Below are 17,510 nucleotides of genomic sequence, written 5' to 3' on the forward strand. Positions count from 1 at the left end.
CAAACGCTGTCAGATTCCTGTTCCAAAGCATGGGATTACTTTTTGTTTCTCAACAAAACAACCATTAGAATTTTTTAAAACTCTTTTTTTCCCCTCATCTCCCTGTCCCCAAGAGCAGAGCGCAAAAAGGGCAACCTCAAGGCAGATAGAAAAATTTAGCCCATGTGACTGGCCTAGCCGTTATAAGTAACTGCAAATTAGAGCTTGCAGTGGAAAGTATTAGGCAAACTTAACTATATAGTTAATGCCACACCACTTTCACCTATACTTGTGAAAGGGTTAAGAAATAACTCTAAAATTAAAGAAATGCATTTGAACCCATTTCAAAGAGATTTTTAAAGTAGTTTGTTTAACCATCTTCAAACAGTCAAAGCCGCACCATAGTTTTTAAATGACACACTTATTCACTCCTTCTCTCAAAATAGCCAGCCCTGGAAGGGTTTGTTGTCCTGAGAGTATGTTACTGGTATAGTTCACATTGTGTCATAGTTGGAATTTTAAGGTATTAGAACTGCAAAGAAACACAACCTCTTAGTCATTTATAATGTGTGCTGAGTGCTTTTATTTGCATTTGGTACACCTGTGTAAAGTATGCTTTTGGTTTTAATGATATTTGCACATAACTTCACCTGCTATTCATCTAGCTAAAATTAAGATGGTATCTTTAAGTTGATATAAAGGCCCCGTGTTCATTCTCTCTCTCTCACTTTTTTCCCTTAACATAGCTTCTAGTTTTCTGATCCTCTCGCAGAAGCTAACTTTTTTTTTCCCTGAGTTAGTTGCTGTAATAACTTCCTAGAAAACTACGTAAAACTTATTCTCAACAGGTAACTTACAACCCTCTTTGAAGACAGCTAAGGCATCAGAACACTTCAAGGAGGACAGTTCAGAGGCTTCAAGTCAGGAGGAAGGTATTCATATATTCAAAGGTTCTATTTTCTGAGTAACATTTTTACCAGGCTGACAGTCACAGAAATGATGTATTTGACTGACTTCTACCTCTTGTAAAGTGCTGAAAACTTTTAATGAAAGTTGCTATATACATTTTAATTTTTGTTACTGCACGCTTTCAGTAACTTGATAACGGTTATTCCATTTTGTGAATAGGAAGCTTTGGAGGTGTGGTTGCTTTTTGAGTTGTTTGGAGAGGCTGGGGTGAGCAGCTAGGAAGAGTTGTGAGGGTTTATTAGTACACAGAGATATTTGTGACTTCCTCATGTGTCTATTTTTTTATGACCTGGTTAATGTTGAGTGAGTTATTTCAGTTTTAGTTGATGCTTATTTATAAAACATCTTAAATATGAAGATCCTCTATGTGGAAATACCTCATTCCTCTATTTTTATCTCAAAGCTGCAGTTCTGTAGCATTGTGACCAGTTACTAACAGTGACTCTAACCCTTCTGATCTGGGTAATGAACTCCAGATATGGGAGTTGGTACTTCTCAGATACCATGATAAGTTTTGATAGGATGTACTAACCCAGTGGATAAGTAGTCTCATTTTGAAAAGATTGCCAAGCCAGTTTTGCGTCTCTTGCGCAGTATGCTAGTTTGACTTTTCGATAGGCAAAGGATGGCATGCGACGCAAAGGACTATTAAGCCATACTGTTTGCTAGTGCACAGTATTATCATTCCTATCTTCTTATGTGGATATGCAAGGTGGAGTGTGATGTATTTTTGGATGCAACTTTTCTGACTCTTTTCAAATAAAGAAATGTGAAAAAAGACGACAGCAGCTTGGGCCATCAGGCAGGAATGCTAAAGAGACGAGAAGACTAAATTCCTGTTCAACCTCCAGTTTCATAAGAACTCGCAATAGGTTGCTTGCTCCTTTAGTAGAAATGTTACTGTCTTTAATTTTAGCTATTTCACCATAGTACAGCAGTAATACAAAATAGCTGTTTTTCAAAGTATCCATTCCTTTCACCAGTAAACTATTTGGTCAGGTCCCTGTTAAGGAGAAACATTATCCAGTGGATTCTCTGATTTGTGATTGTGTTGCAATGCATTGGCAAAATGTGATTCTTAAAGTTCTGTACTGTAAATGCCAGGGTTGGTTGATTTGTGTCAAATTTTGTTCCCTTCAAGACAGACAGTATCTTCTACCACTGGAAAACTATGCAATTCAGAAAAGCTTTTATCTCTTTTTGAAAGAAAATGTCACTCATTGCGCTGATCTATCTTAAAACACTAACCAAACTCTGGAATACATTTGAAAATACACCACTACCTCAATATAACACGAATTTGGATATAACGCTGTAAAGCAGCGCTCCAGGGGGCCAGGCTGCGCGTTCTGACGAATCAAAGCAATTTCGATATAACTCAGTTTCATCTATAACGTGGTAAGATTATTTGGCTCCCGAGGCCAGCGTTATATCGAGGTAAAGGTGTAGTTCAAATTGTCATTTTTACATTGTCCTTAAATGAGAACTTTTTCCACTTTAAAATTTCACATGCATTTGAATACATGCTTAATGCCATTAGAGTAAACTTTGGTAGTGCTCAAGGTGATCAGCAGCACTTTGGTGACTGCTATACCACGCCGTTCCGTTCCTTGGCGGCAATTTGAGGCCGGTCCTTCCTTCCAAGAGGGACCGAGAGCTTGCTGTGCTGGTGCCTGGAGCCGGCCCTGGCTCCAGGCACCAGTTATTTAAACTTCGTACTTTCCAAATAATTCCAGTTCTCACTCTGCCGTCAGTCTTGTAGTTGGATCTCTAGTTTGATCTTGTTCTGAACTGCATCTTTAAGGAAGTTGAGATAGATGATAGCAAATTTCAAAAGAAAAATAGAAAAACCCAGAAATGATAGCGGAGACAAAGATGTTACTTAGAAGCCAAATATCAGCAGCGATTGGACCGCAGAAATTTTACTTTTGGCAGTATAATAAATATACAGTACTTCAGAGAGGTAAAAAGACAAGGTCACTGCTCCAAGGATTTATGGTTAAAAATAATAAACATTTTTCCACATATACATTCTATTACTTGTAAGGTTTACTTAAATTGCAACTAATCTCAGGTTCTAAATGCATTACATCAATGCAGGAACTTACTCATTAAGCACCTCATAACTTACCGGTACCATCTTAACCTTCTGGGGCAATATCCAGGAGTTGGAGAAAGGAAACAATTTCCATTTTTCCTTTTGATTTGACTGATTTTTTTTTTTTTCCTCCCTGTCCCATTGAGCTATATCTGGCAACCTCTAATGACACAACCAGGGCACCTATGGTTAGTCTGTTGGTGAAAAATAATCCCAGTTGCTTATGAAATGTACATTTCTCTCCCTGTGCTGTTTGGTATTTTTGTAACTTTTCTGGGAAACTGGAAGGTCCCCAGTCCTACCCATCTGATCCGTGTCAACTGACCCCTGCTTCCATGCAGTGATTGACTTGAGTGGCCGTCTGTGCAAGTGTAAGGGGTCCATTCATGTTGGATCAGATTGTAAGACTGGGATCTGTATCTGTAGTAGCATTGGTCTTTTTCCTGTCACTACCAAAACGTTGCGTGAAATATAGTCGAACTTTTACTGGATGGGTTATTTTCCTGGATTGACTTATAATTGAAACAATTATTACTATTGGCATTGCTGATTTGTGTTCTTTTTTCCTCCAGATGTAATGCAGCACACATCAGTCCATAAAAAACATAACGGGAAAAGTCCTGTTGCCAAGTAGGTATTAAGGTTTGCAAAATGAGCATGTCTACTTTAAAGTCAAACTTAAATAAATCCGTATTTATTAGTTGCTTGAAACTTTAGGAGCATGCAAGTTTTTTTCCTTTTGGATCAAGGCTTTTTCAAACTGTCATAAGGTATATTAAGTTGTCTTAATATTAAAACTTTATAAGAAGAAAGTAGTTCAGTTGGAAGACATCCCTGGATAATTCTTCTTAAAACGTGTTTTTAAAAAAATGTAGTTGCCTAACATGTACATCAGGTAACTCATACATTCCTTTTCCAAAGGTAATCCATGTTCCTGGGTATTAAGACTTGGGAATGAGATTTGAAAGATGACTAGTTGGCTCCAAAGAATTTTGGGACTCTTACCAAAAAAAAGGCATTGTTATTCAGTGAGCATACAGAACATCATAATCACAAACTAGCTTTTCTTTTTCTCCAAGTTAGGTCCTTGCCCAGTAGGGGCCAAGTCTTTTACCAGTAAAGGTTCACAACTTTTCTGGCATAAATTAGATATTAAATACTTACATAGTTGGCGTATAAGACTCCGCACATCCCCATCCCTGGTTTTCAGTAATTCCTCATATTATTGCATCATCCCTCTTGTGTAGCTTTTCAAATTTTTCCTGTGCAGGGGGGAGTGTAGTTACGATCTCCTACAATAGTCCAACTAAAGCATTGAAATCTTAACTTCTGTTTATGGCCCATTGTAAATGTAAACACTTTTTTTACAAACCCAGTTTAAAAAAATCTTAGACATGCTTTCCATGTGTATTTTAGTCCTTGAATTATTAATGAAGAATGCTAACAATAAGCCTATCCAGAAATTTTGTGGAAGGTATTTACTCAAGAATGACTATACTGGGTCAGATCAATGGTTCATCTAGCCCAGTATTCTGTCATCTGATAGTGGCCAATGCCAGATACTTCAAAGGGAATGAACAAGTTAGGACAATTGAGTGATCCATCCCCTGTTGTTGAGTCCCAGCTTCAAGCAGGTTTTGGGATACCTGCAGCATGAGGTATCATAGACCATCTTGGCTAATATGGAGCTATCCTCCATGAACTCATCTTATCTTATTTTTTGGACAGTTACATTTTTTTACTTACATGAGGAGATATACCTATTTCATAGAGCTGGAAGGGACCCTGAAAAGTCATCAAGTCCAGCCCCCTGCCTTCACTAGCAGGACCAAGTATTGATTTTGCCCCAGATTCCTAAGTGGTCCCCTCAATGACTGAACTCACAACTCTGGGTTTAGCAGGCCAATGCTCAAACCACTGAGCTATCCCTCCCCCCTTCCTTATATTGGTTTTAAACCTGCTGCCTATAAATTTCATTGACTTCTATTTCTTGTGTTATGTAAAGGGGTAAATAACACTTCTTTATGCACTTTCTCCACACCATTCATGATTTTATAGACCCCATCATATCCCTCCTTAATTGTCTCTTTTCCAAGCTTAACAGTCTTTCTCTTTTTAATGTCTCCTTGTATGGAAGCTATTCCATACCCCTAATCATTTTTGTTGCCGTTCTCTGTATTTTTCCAATTCTAATATATTTTTGACTCTGATGCCTATATGTTTTGTGCCATGTACTACTGATTATCCTCATTACACCAATTTTCCATGGTGTATAGTCTACCAATATCCTTGTTTAATGCCTGGCAGTCTGGTTCATCCATCTTAGTATCTAGACTTACAGCATTTATATATAATGGTCTTTTTACAGCAGCTTAGCATTCCCAGAAAATCTGTATGTGAGGTGCCTTATAGCCTGCCACTTTGTTTTTCATTTCTATATATAAATTTTATTGTATCTTGGCCATAAAAAAACCAGAAACTGCAAAATATCGAACATAAGTATCAAGATGTATCTTAAATTCTGTGGCTCCTGGCACAAGAGTAAGAAAAGCTGACTTTCCATTTTACTTACTTACATACATATATCTATCATCATACTCCATCTAAATTTCCCTCTTACTCTGAAAGCTATAACTTGTTCTATGCCACATCTTGTCTGTAGACCTTATCGATTAGGACTAAACTAAACCTCTTGGATACATAAGATGAGGGTTCTGTTAACTTAAAAAAACAAAACAAAACAAAAAAGCACTTTGCTTAACCCAGTTGCTGGGATGGTACTGGGGTTCAGGTAATAGCAATCTGAGACTTGAAGTGCCCCATCCACAAGTTGATGGAAAGGAAACTTTCTCTTTTCTCCCACCTTGAATCTGCTGGTTTCTGTAAAATGGGGGAAAAGTCTTAACTTCTCCTTCCTTGCAGCAACCAAGCAGCTAAGACAGGAACAGAAGTAATCTTGCTTTTCTAAAATCTCCCCTGCTCCCCCCAGAGTTGTTTCCCCTCCTGTGGATAACTTCAGTCTTTCTCTTCATGTGTTCAAATATGAATGGCGTCTCCTAGGTGAAGTAAGTTTTTGTAGGTCAGTTCTTAAATACTCATCCATATGAATCTGGTGTAAATCTTGGGTCAGGAAAACTATATCTCTGGAATAGTGGTGGTACATTGTAGAGAAGCTTATATAGTACCGTTCTACAATCACTCTTTTAGAAAAAGCACAAATTGATTTAAAGAGAGAAGGTTAGGAATCTGAAGTGAAGACTCAAAATAGTCTTAAAACTTGATATATTTGGAAAAGCAGCAAGGGTTACACTGAAAACAGTCCCTATCCCTAACCCTTTATCAGCTGACTCTCTTAGCAGAAGCTTCCGAAGTACTCCTGTACACATTAGTTGTGAACCTTTCCTTGTGTCTATTTCAAGACTCTTGAAGACTGAGTTCTGATCGAGGTTTACTCGAACTATTTCCTGAGGAATCATTGAAACATTTAATTCACTTTAAAGCCTCTCCTTTAATATCTTCCAGAGGTGCTTGGTAATGAGAAACTGAGGCTCTCTAATATCCCTATCGCCTTGGAATGCACTAGAGTGCCACCATCCCAGGAATGGAATAAAGTGTTTTGTATTTCAGTGCTTTCCTGAAGTGGGCAGGAACAATTAATTTTAAAGTATGTTTAAAAGCAAAATGTCATATAGCAAAATATTGATTATAAATGTATAAGACACTTCATTTATTTTCTTTTTGTTCAGTCAAGAGTGGGGCACATCTGTGGATGACAGATTGAGGGTGGATTATAAGTCCATGTGGCCTGGTGACCCCCATCAGAAATCTTGTTCCAAGAGTCCATGTTGACCAATGTGTCTATACTTAGTTACAAATCAATCAGACTGGCTATTGCCACATGTGGTTTGAGTGGAAGGCATTGAGGCCCAAAGTAAATGCCAAACATTAGTTTAGATTTCTCAACACTCTTCAAAAGTGGCTAGTGTGAGGACAGAGAATATGCAGCCAAAGAAATAGTTTTAAATTCTGCTATGTGGTTGTAGAAATGAGCACAAAAGTGGTTTGTAGATGGTCCTACACAGTTTTTTCTAACTTTCTTGTATATTTTTAAAATAAGAGTATGTAGTCACTTTTTCAATGTTTTTGAAGTTCAGAGGAGAAGGAAAACAAGTTTATTTTTTAATCTAAATCTGGAAAACTGCTGTTTAACCACTTCCCCGTCTTAAGTGTGAAAAAAGGCAATGAATCATGAAACATTTCCATGAGCTATTAGGATTTGTGAGGTTGTATATATCCTAAATTTTGTCAACATAAGGGCTTGTCTACACAGTGTGATAATACAGCAGTTTAGGGTTCTTTAGAAATCGCACTGTCTAATAGAACACATTTTTACTCCTGAGGGCATTCTGCACACAATATTTTAAAATTCTGCAAATTTTATTTGTCAAAATGTGAAGCCATCATCATGGCATCGGGGAGCACAGGCCACTGGCTACACAGAGGTGGGAGATCATTGTGCAGCTCCTTTTCCCCCCTCCCCTCAGACATGGACTCAGCAGTGAAGCTGCACCCAACCCTGACACAGCACAAGGACCGGGCCTGCCCGAGAAACACCCAAGGGCCCTGCTCCATCGTGTGGGCAGGCAAGCTCAGCAATGCAGGATCCAAGTGTGGAGGGGCTTCAGTGTAGGGGCATCCCAGTGTGGGTTGAAAGGATTGTGTGTGGGTGGCTCAGTGGGGGATCCAGGTGCGGGGAGGGATCTGGATGCACAGGAACTTGTTGCGGGGGTTCTGGGTGCAATGGTAATGGGACTCTGCAGGGGGGGTCCATGTGAAGGTGTTAGGGCTCAGCAGGGTGGGCTCTGGCTGTGGCGGGGGATAGCGCTGTATGTGGGGGGATCAGCAGGGGATCCAGATGCTGGGAAAGTGGGGCTCAGCTGGGTGGGGATACAGGTACAGCTGGCTGGGGCTCAGTGGGGTGGGGATCTGGGTGCAGATGGCTCGTGGGGGTGGTCCAGTACAGGGGGAGTGGGGCTCATCAGGGGAGTTTTGAGTCTTTGGGGAGAGGATTGGCAGGAAAGTGAGTAGGAGGGGGTCTGGATGCATGAGGGTTGGGCCAGTGGGGGAGCAACTCCCTGTACAGGAGTCCCTCCCCCTGTAGCTGAGGAGTGATGGGTGCAGGATGTGGGGTGGTGGCCTGGGGAGTTTGCAAAGCTTCTTGCAGCTGGGGGAGAAATCCAGGGGTGAGTGTTACCCGGATGCTATGCAGGGGAAGAAGAAGTCCTGTCCTCCCCAGCCCAGCCAGGACTAGCGGGTGAGCCTGGCACAGGGTCTTCTCCAGTCCTGCCTCCTGCCCCACAGTCATTTACCTCGAGCACACAGAACATACTGCTGGGAAAGGTTGCATGACTGCTTTTGTGACTTTGCTGTTGGTCATTTTTCTGTGGGGAAGCAAAGAAATCTGCAGGGGACATAAATTTTGCACATGTGCAGTGGTGCAGAATTCCCCCAGTAGTAACATTACCCCACATGTACACACACCTTAAGTATCCCTAGTATATAATTGCCTGTTAAATAAAGTAAATTTAAGGTTGATCTAGCTTACAGCCATTTTTGTGTGTTTACACACACACACACACACACAATAATCATGTTCCACCTAGAGATCTGTTGAAAAAGATTTAAATTTTTCTGAAAACACCTGTCTTCCCAATAGGTTACAAAATTGGGAATGCTGTTATGGAAATCTTAGAAGTTTTTTATACTTGTGTAATGTGTTTTTCACCAGCACTGGCAGTACAAAATGTTCTTCACTGGATGGCCTTAACATAAAACACTCTGAACAGAATGGGGTAGTGGATTGGAGAAGAAAAAACTGCACTGTTCAACAGCATCCAGAGCACTGTACAAACTTACTTGATCAGGTGAGTGGCTTTCATTTAGTTCATAATGGTAGGTGAGGATATTACCCAGAGCTCACCATTACATTTTGCTTCAAGGATAATTATACACACTACAGCATTAATTCTTGAATCTGGTTAAGTTCAGCTTGTTAGTGACTATATTACTTACAACAACCCTCATCTAACTTTTTGTATAATTCTTACTACTTCCTTACTAACAGCCATGTATTACATTTACTGATCCATAATGTCCTAATGAGAGAGCTCTGAACAGAAAGGTCAGTATTCAGTTCCACTCAGTTTCCTACAGGTAACTCCTTATTTTAATGGGTTCTCACTGGATACAGTTCAAAGCTTGAGGGTTATTTTATACCTAACTGCAAATAGCAGCATAGAGTAACCTGTTTGGTACTGTTTAAATGTCTCAACTGAGGGCACTTAGCACTTCATTCGTGTCCATTGTATCACACCTGCATTGTGTAGACAACTAAAATGCTATTATCTTTTGCTGAAAGACAATTGAAGTGACATTTATTTGTGGCTAGCCAGTGTCCATCCCCTTGATATTACAGTGCAATTCTCCAGTAACTATGTCAAACAAGAGTAACTGTTACAGAAGTGGAAGAACTAAATTGGTAGATAGTTACACATACTGTACTTAAACTTTTCATGAGTCATCTGCCTCGTTTTTGAAAAAAAAATTCTATATAGTAACTAATACTTACTATGGTATATCTCAATAAATGGAATTACATTTATTTATCAGAAAGAGTTGAGTATTGACAAATACAGCAATATTGCAAGCCAAACGAACAGCTTTGTGGGTCTTGCAAAATACACAGTGAACTAATGTTTTCTTCAAAGTAACATTCTATAAATCTTGCAATCTGCTAACTTTTTCTACTTCTTGACTTAATAGTATATAAGCATGAGACAGTAAATATTAAATATTATACTGGAGCAGGTTAAACACTACATACTAATTTAAGGGGAAAGATGAATACACCATAACTGCAGACTTACTCTGAATTGTCATAACTAATTTTCACTCATTCACCAAATTACAGAATCTTATTTACAGTTAAGGAGAGTGTAGCTTTCTTTTGGTTCATTGTACCAGTCTTGATAGACAGGGGTAGTAATTGGGAGAAGGATCCTGTGAGAGCATAGATGCCATATTCCTCTCTGACTTATCTATGGCTGTACCCAACAACCCAGAGTGGGGAAAACTGAAGGTTGTTTCTAAATATTGGTCTCCAGTATGAGTGGTGTGCATCCAAGTGATGGAGTAGAGTAACTTGCAGTATGTAGACACTCTTCTGAATAGCCAATAACTTCATTCACTCATGAAATTAGCTTCTCCTCTCAGCAGTGTCAATAGACATAAGCATTGTGAATAACTCTGGAGATCAAACTGGTTCTTTTCAATGAAGGAATTGTTAGGTGTTGCCAGTTGAAACTCTTCTGGTTTCACTCAACAGGAAAAGACTTATGGCTTGATTCCAACACTCAAATGAGCAATTTGGTTCATTCTTCCAAATATTTGCTGATACTAATAATCAACATTTTTTCACTGGCTAGTACCATTCAGTCAAGGCAGACTACATGAACGTAATTTCTGGAAATTACAAATTAAGAAAACATCATAAAATGCTTTGGGATTTCTAGAAACACGCTTGTTACCATAATACTGTAGCACCTAGGAGCTTTAGCCATCAACTATAAATGGGGAAAGACTCTTGAGATTTCTACCTCTGAAGAACTCTTATTAAACTTTGTGAACTTCATACTTTTTGTCCAATACCAGATGTAAATGTACATTTTGCTTGGTTCTTGTGGAGTTTTTATTTTCTAACTACCATCATGGTATTTGCTCTCTAGCATGCAGGAGAGAAACGGGGCTTATCTTCAATAAGCAAGAAGAAAGGAAAGCCACAACTGGAAAAGTAGGTTTTAATTTCACATAACTAGTAACTAAGGACCTAAATATAATGCATGCAACCAGAAAATCCATGGTTAATCTAAGTGTTTTGGTTTCCATTAACATTGAGATTTGAGGATTTGTACCTTATTTCCAGCAACTTCTTAAAATTTGATTCCTTCTTTTGACTGACTGTTTTGAGCTTCATTCTGTGCCTTCAGGATAAAAGTTTTTAAATGGATTCTGTCAAATGTAGGCATGCAAGCTTACTTGTTTTTGTTTTTTTTAAATGATTGCCTTTTTGTAAATATAAATACAAGGATGAATTGGATGCTGTTCCTTTTTCATCTATTTGTTTCAGCCTGGAATTGCTGGATGATGATGATAGGCATGTTGTGAGTCACATAAACATACAAATCCGTAACTCCTTGTCATAGTTTGAAAAAAAGAATATAATGAAAATAATAGATCTGTAGAAAGAGAAGCTAATTTTTCCATATGAAGAGAAGCTAACATATACGAACACTTTTGAGATCTGTCACAAAATTGCAACTTAGCCAAATGTGCAACGGATGGAGGAAGGACAAAGCGTAATTCTATGTCTACACTACTACCTTAAATCAGTCGATGTTAGGTCGACTTACAGCCACTGCGTTAATTACTGTGGTGGCTGATGTGCATACTAACCTCCTGTCAGTGATATGTGTCCTTACCAGGAGCACTTCCATCAACTGAAGAGGGGCAGTGTGGGGGACTGAGAGCCAGGGCTCTCAACTCCACACAGCTTCCCATCAGGAGCCCAGCTGCCTCCTGGGGCTTCTCAGCTGTGAGTCCGAGGCAGCTGCCAGGGGCTTCTTGCCTCCAGTGGAGAGATCCGCACCCCGAGTGCGGTTGGCTGTTGTGCTCCTGGCAGGGAGCCAAGACCTCAGTGGGCAGCAGGGTTTTCAGCGGGGTGCCTGGGCAGCAGCCCAAGCCAAGAGCCTGAGTGGCAGCCCAGCTTCAAGTGGAGACCCAACAGCAGCCACTGGAGCTGTGAAATTGACAAGAATTACAGCCAACAGCAGATGTAAAGAACGCAGTGTCTACATTGCATTGTCCTAACTGCATTGACATAAGCCTTGGCCTCTTGTCAAGGTGGCTTTATTATGTCGGCATAGCAAGGGATTTACATCGGCGAAAGGAGCGTTTCAGTATGTTCACTTCCACTGTTTTGTTGACAAAAGCTGACTTCAACTATATCTTGAACGGATATAGGATTTCCTTTTTCTTAATGTGTGTGAAAGTTAGAGGCTGTAAAATTATCCAGGACACTTCATTAAAATGTTCCTCAATGTGACATTGCGTAGTGTACAGTAATTTGGTGAAGATGGATGTCTTTAAATTAGCCACCATTTCAGCTGTTTCTGTAAGCGAGTAGCCCATCAGTGTGAAAAACTTAAACCAGTTATACTTATAAATTGAAATCATATGCCATTTTGCTGTCTTACCAGATTGTCTTACAAGCATCTGAGTGTTATGTGCCTCTGCTATATTTCTGTTATGTACCAGAAGAAACTTCAATGCTAACTCCAACTTTCCATCCGTTTTCTCATTTATCTTTACTCAATATATTGAATAACATGGGTTGCAATTTGACCTGTGATATATCCCAAAATTGACTTCTGTAGGGTACTGTTTTCACTGATAAGCACATTTGAGGTCACAAGGAAATATTCCAGTGTAAATAAAAGTAATATTATACCTTTTGTAGTACACTTGGTTATCTTTGCCAAAACTACCTTCGAAAAATATTTTTTCATTCTGCCTACATAGGGATAAAATAAAGAAAACTGACAGCAGATTGAGCAATAGGATTAATGGAGTTAGAGTTGCAGCAACACAGCACATCTGTGCAGGGGCAGTAAAAGGTAAGACATTCCCTTCAGGAAAAAGATTCTTATTAACTATAATAAAATAGTACATTATACTAAGGAAATCTGTTAAAGCTGCCATATCTTTTAATCTAATCCTATTTTTTTGCACAATTACTACATGCATGTTTGAGTGCCCAGTGTCAAGATCCTCTGCTAGTGATTGCAATAGTTAGGAATTTATTTAATTTAATATTGAGGGGCAATTCCAATATGTATCTTTTTTTTTTTTTTACTGTTATCTAAAACTCAGTAACTGTTTCCCTCTCCTCTTGTGCCCCTCTGCATCAAACACTTTCCCCTCATCTCCTTATTTGTTTTGGACAAAAACCTAACTTAAGCCTGTTTACTTTTGTCTCCCATGTCAGCACAACTATTGATACCATATTTGTTAGCTTGTTCTCTTTTGCTGGCTTCCCCACCTCCTTCTGTTAGGATCAAAGGAAAAGTATTGTAGGGTAGGCATAAGTGGCTGCTTAAAACACAAGCAGTAGAGTGAAATGAGAATTTCCAAATCAGCACAAAACAGCAATTTATTATGGTTTATTTGTATGTACGTTGAGAGGAAGGAGTCCTAAGTGCTGCTGTCCCAACAACCTTTGTCTGGCTGGCATAATGATCAGTAACACTGAGGGTGGTGCAGTTTGAGGAAGTAGAGTAAAAGTGGAGAAAGCAATGAAATTTTTACTAGTTCTAACCTGCTCATCGTGTAGCTGCAGAGAGAAAAGCAGTAGAAAATATCCATCAAATCATACATTGGCTTTAAGGAAGATTGGTTTATGTCTAAATAGTTCAGATGTCTTGTTTCCTAGTGTATTGTCAATATTTGAATATTTTAACAAAACTGAGGAACTGCAGAAATAGCAACTTTTCACTTCAAATGAGAAACTTAAGTGTGAAGTCTTGTATGAAATGCTTCTACTCTAAACTTCAATATAATTGAACCAGTAGAGGAGCTGAAACCAAATGCTGAGCACTTCAAGAATTAAAGTACATAGTAAATGGAACATTATCAGAGGGAAGAGGGCATTTTATCCCATATAAATAGTAGCTCAAACAGCAGATTACTTGAAGTACAGCTGAGGGAATTCTGCATCAATAAAAATGTTTACACAATATTTTAAAATTCTGCAAATTGTATTTGCCAATAAATAAAGGCTCCAGCATGGCAGTGGGGAGCACAGGCCACTGGCTGCATGGAACTGGGAGATGACCTTGCATGTGCACACACCTCCCTCCCCCTGGGATGTGCAGCCTCACAGTCGGATGCCTCAAACCCTGTCGCACATAAGGGCCAGACCTTCCCCACCCCAGAAAGGCCCTGCTCCTCTGCGCCAGATGCAGCAGGTGTGGGCGGGCAGGCAGGCAGGCAGAGCCCAGCAAGATCCAAATGTAGTGGGGCTTAGTGCAGAAAGGATCCAGGTGTGGGGTGAGAGGTTTCTATTTGGGGCAGTCTGGGTGTGGGCAGCTGAATGGGGGAATCTGGATACACAGGCTCGTTCTGGGGTTCCGGATGCAGGGACAATGGGACTCTGCAGGAGCGTCTAGGTATGTGGGGATGGGGCTCAGTAGGGGGGACCCAGTTCAGGAGGAGTGGGGCTTGGGGGTGGAGCTCCAGGTGTTGCCGGTTAGAATTCGGGGAGGCTCATTGAGGTGGTCCAGATGCAGGGTAGGTGGGGCTTGTCAGAGTGAGGGTTCCATGGGCCTGCTTAATGGGAAAGCCCCAGATGCTGATGGTGCTGATGGAACACTGCATGCAGAGCTCCTCCCTCTTCCCTTTTCTTCCCTTCCCATCCCATCCCCCTACCCCATCCTTCTCTCATGCCCTTATTCTACCCCACTTTCTTCCCCCCTGCCTCTTCTTCCTCCCCCCTCCTCCCCGAGACTACGCCCATGGGCATCCCCAGGCCTGTTAAAGTAACAAGCCCCGATGTGGCTTCCCTTCACTTCCCCATCACTTTCTGCAGGGAAGCAAAGAAATCTGTAAGGGGACGTGTTTTCAGTGCGCATGCAGTGGTACAGAATTCACCCAGGAGCAAGTAAAATCAAGGAGGGGAAAAATGGGGAAGGGGTATGTATACCCAGCAGTAGGAGGAAGTTCACATATGGGTCACATTCAGCTGTTCCACTCTGATTTTTCCAACCTCAGAAATGACTTTGAAGTGTGTACAATGGTACTATATGATCATATGACAGTTGCAATAGTCAGCTCTTCTTTGCTGGTCCCTGTGTGTATTCCACACATGGGTATATATGCATGTCATCACCCAGCTCTGGGATTCGTAACAAGCAGTTCTGTTGGCCCACATATGTGCAGATGCCTTCCTTGTGCTCCAGACTTAGGATGTAAGAGGCCATGCAGGCCAATGCCTCTCCAGTTCTTCTTACCAGTGCGTGGCCAGAGTCACAATCCAGTGTCCCCAGATTTCTCCAACCTTTTTTTATAGTCTGTAAATAGTTTTTATTTTAGTTTGTTCTTCAAATGATGGTTCTTATGTGAGTTCCACACATGAGATATGCATGTGCTCTCCCTGCACCTGGATGTAGTGTGTCTGTCTTGCCTGCATGTGTCACAGCTCTCCTCATGTGCCAAAGCAAGGGCATAAAAGGTGATGCAGGCTGACACCTTTCAGTCTAATTATGCATGCACAGGATTCAAAAACTGTTTCCTGTCCTCGGTCATTTCAGTGAGCAACAAACATCAATGCTGCCTCTGTTGCCTGAGTGAGGCACATATTTCTGTTAAGTGCGTCATCTGCTGCTCTTTCACCCCAGAACTCATGAAAATTAGGAACTGAGACTTGGAAAATTTCAAGACAATGAAGACAGTGAATCCCCAACCAGAGCTGTGCCAGGGATGACCTTCCCTCGTTCCCCCGCCAAGTACATCAGTCTCATAGAGCAGCCAGAGCCCCTCCAAGCACAAACTTGGGAGCCAGAGGCTAAGACTGTGAAGCCTAAGGAGGTGGTGTCAAAGAAGAGCTGGGAGCACTCTCATAAACATAATGACAAGCCATATTAATTTAAGACTGCCCCGAAGAGAGAGTGTCTTTTCCTGACCCCACCAAAGTTGGGAGACCTGGTACACCATAAATACCTCCTGGTGGTCCCATCCACTTCTATAGCCAGTGGACTACCAGTATCAGACAGCCCCAGAGAGAACCACTGCCATGACCAGGGAAGCACCCGTACTGACAGCTATGCCAGTGGATTCTCATTGTACTCCAGGGTGATCTAAGACCTACATTTCCCAAGCAGACATCTTTGCTCAATCCAGTCCCTCCTATCGGGACAGTGTCTATTCTGGGACGTTGTTACAACAGAGGAAAAGACTGTCCTATTACGAAGAGTTTTATTCTCCTATCCCACCTGCCAGCGTTAAGATGAAACTGTCAGTTCTTCTTCGAGTGATTGCTCATATCCATTCCAGTTAGGTGTGTGTGCCGCGCGTGCACATTCGTCGGAAAACTTTTACCCTAGCAACTCAGTGGGCCGGCAGGTCGCCTCCTAGAGTGGTGCCGTCATGGTGCTCGATATATACCCCTGCCGGCCCACCCGCTCCTCAGTTCCTTCTTACCGCCGTGTCGGTCGTTGGAACAGTGGAGCGCGGCTTAGCTGACCTCCACTTCCCTAGCTACTCGTAGTTCTCGTATATAGTTATGCAGTTATAATCCTTTTATATATATATTTGTATAGTTATACGTTTTTTCTTTGCTAACATAGTTAGTTTAGTAATAGTTAGCGGGGTTCAGGAAGTAGCCCCTTTCCTGCACCCGGTGCCGGAGCCCATGCATGGCTCACCAGGTTTTAAAATGGGCTCGGCCTGCCAGAAGCCGATGCCGAAGGGAGATCCACACAACTCCTGTTTGAAGTGCCTCAGGGAATCACACTTGACAGCTAAGTGCCCCATTTGCAAGGCTTTTAAGCCGAGAACAAGAAGGAGCGGGACTTTCACTTACCCCTCCACATTTGGCACCGAGCGATGATCAAGCAGCTGGCAGAAGCACCTCCTCGGCACCGGACCCCGCCGGTACTGCCAAGGCCTTTAGGCACCGACAGTCGCCGGCACCGAAGTCAACTCGGCACCGCTCCCTTCCTCTGAGGTCGAGAGAGCCTACAATTCCTGCTGGTGCCTGACGGCTCCCCGGGACGCACCGTGGTTGAGGCTCTTGCTCCTGCTGCTTCCGTGCCACCTGCATCGCAGCCAGAGAGCTCGTCTAAGGCGGATTGCCCAGCACCGACACCTGCAGAGGCACTGATGACATCGGCACCGTCGATTCCAGTCCCCCAGGGCCATTGAATCCAGTGCCTGACAGCTCCCCGGCACGCGCCATGGTAGAGCTTACTGCTCCTGCTGCTTCCGTGTCAACTGCACCGCAGCCAGAGAGCTCGTCTAAGTCGGATTTCCCGGCACCGACACCTACCGAAGCTCTGACGACCTTGGTACCGTCGATCCCGGTCCCATGAGAGCCGTCGAATCCGGTGCCTGACAGCTCCCCAGTGTGCACTGTGGTTGAGCCTGCTGTTCCCTCCACGCCGGAGACATTACCAATGGCGAGGGATCTCATTGCCATGACAGAGTCGATGCTGCCTGACCCCGGCACTGCTGGTGTGGGTAATACAGTCTCTTCATATGACCGTCCTCTGTCAGCACAGCAGAGCAGCACCATTCATGATCACGGTCCCGCAGACGCGCCAGGTCCCGTTGGCACACCGGACACCACTTGCAG

The 17,510-nt window shown here is 41.9% G+C and overlaps 1 protein-coding gene across 3 annotated transcripts in view; it reads left to right on the top strand.

Annotated features, from left to right (window-relative positions):
• Positions 1–17,510, top strand: part of ZCCHC2 (zinc finger CCHC-type containing 2) — a 102,752-nt gene that overhangs the window by 59,055 nt on the left and 26,187 nt on the right. For 2 of the 3 annotated variants that reach the window (XM_030552259.1, XM_030552261.1), the window contains exons 7-11: positions 828–911; positions 3,619–3,676; positions 8,835–8,970; positions 10,831–10,895; positions 12,683–12,777. In XM_030552259.1, coding sequence (XP_030408119.1) covers positions 828–911; positions 3,619–3,676; positions 8,835–8,970; positions 10,831–10,895; positions 12,683–12,777 — 438 coding nt within the window. The remainder of the gene's footprint in view (positions 1–827; positions 912–3,618; positions 3,677–8,834; positions 8,971–10,830; positions 10,896–12,682; positions 12,778–17,510) is intronic. The other variant, XM_030552260.1, reaches the window with a different exon arrangement.

The sequence above is a fragment of the Gopherus evgoodei genome, chromosome 2, assembly GCF_007399415.2.
Source record: "Gopherus evgoodei ecotype Sinaloan lineage chromosome 2, rGopEvg1_v1.p, whole genome shotgun sequence".
NCBI classification, from domain to species: Eukaryota; Metazoa; Chordata; order Testudines; family Testudinidae; genus Gopherus; species Gopherus evgoodei.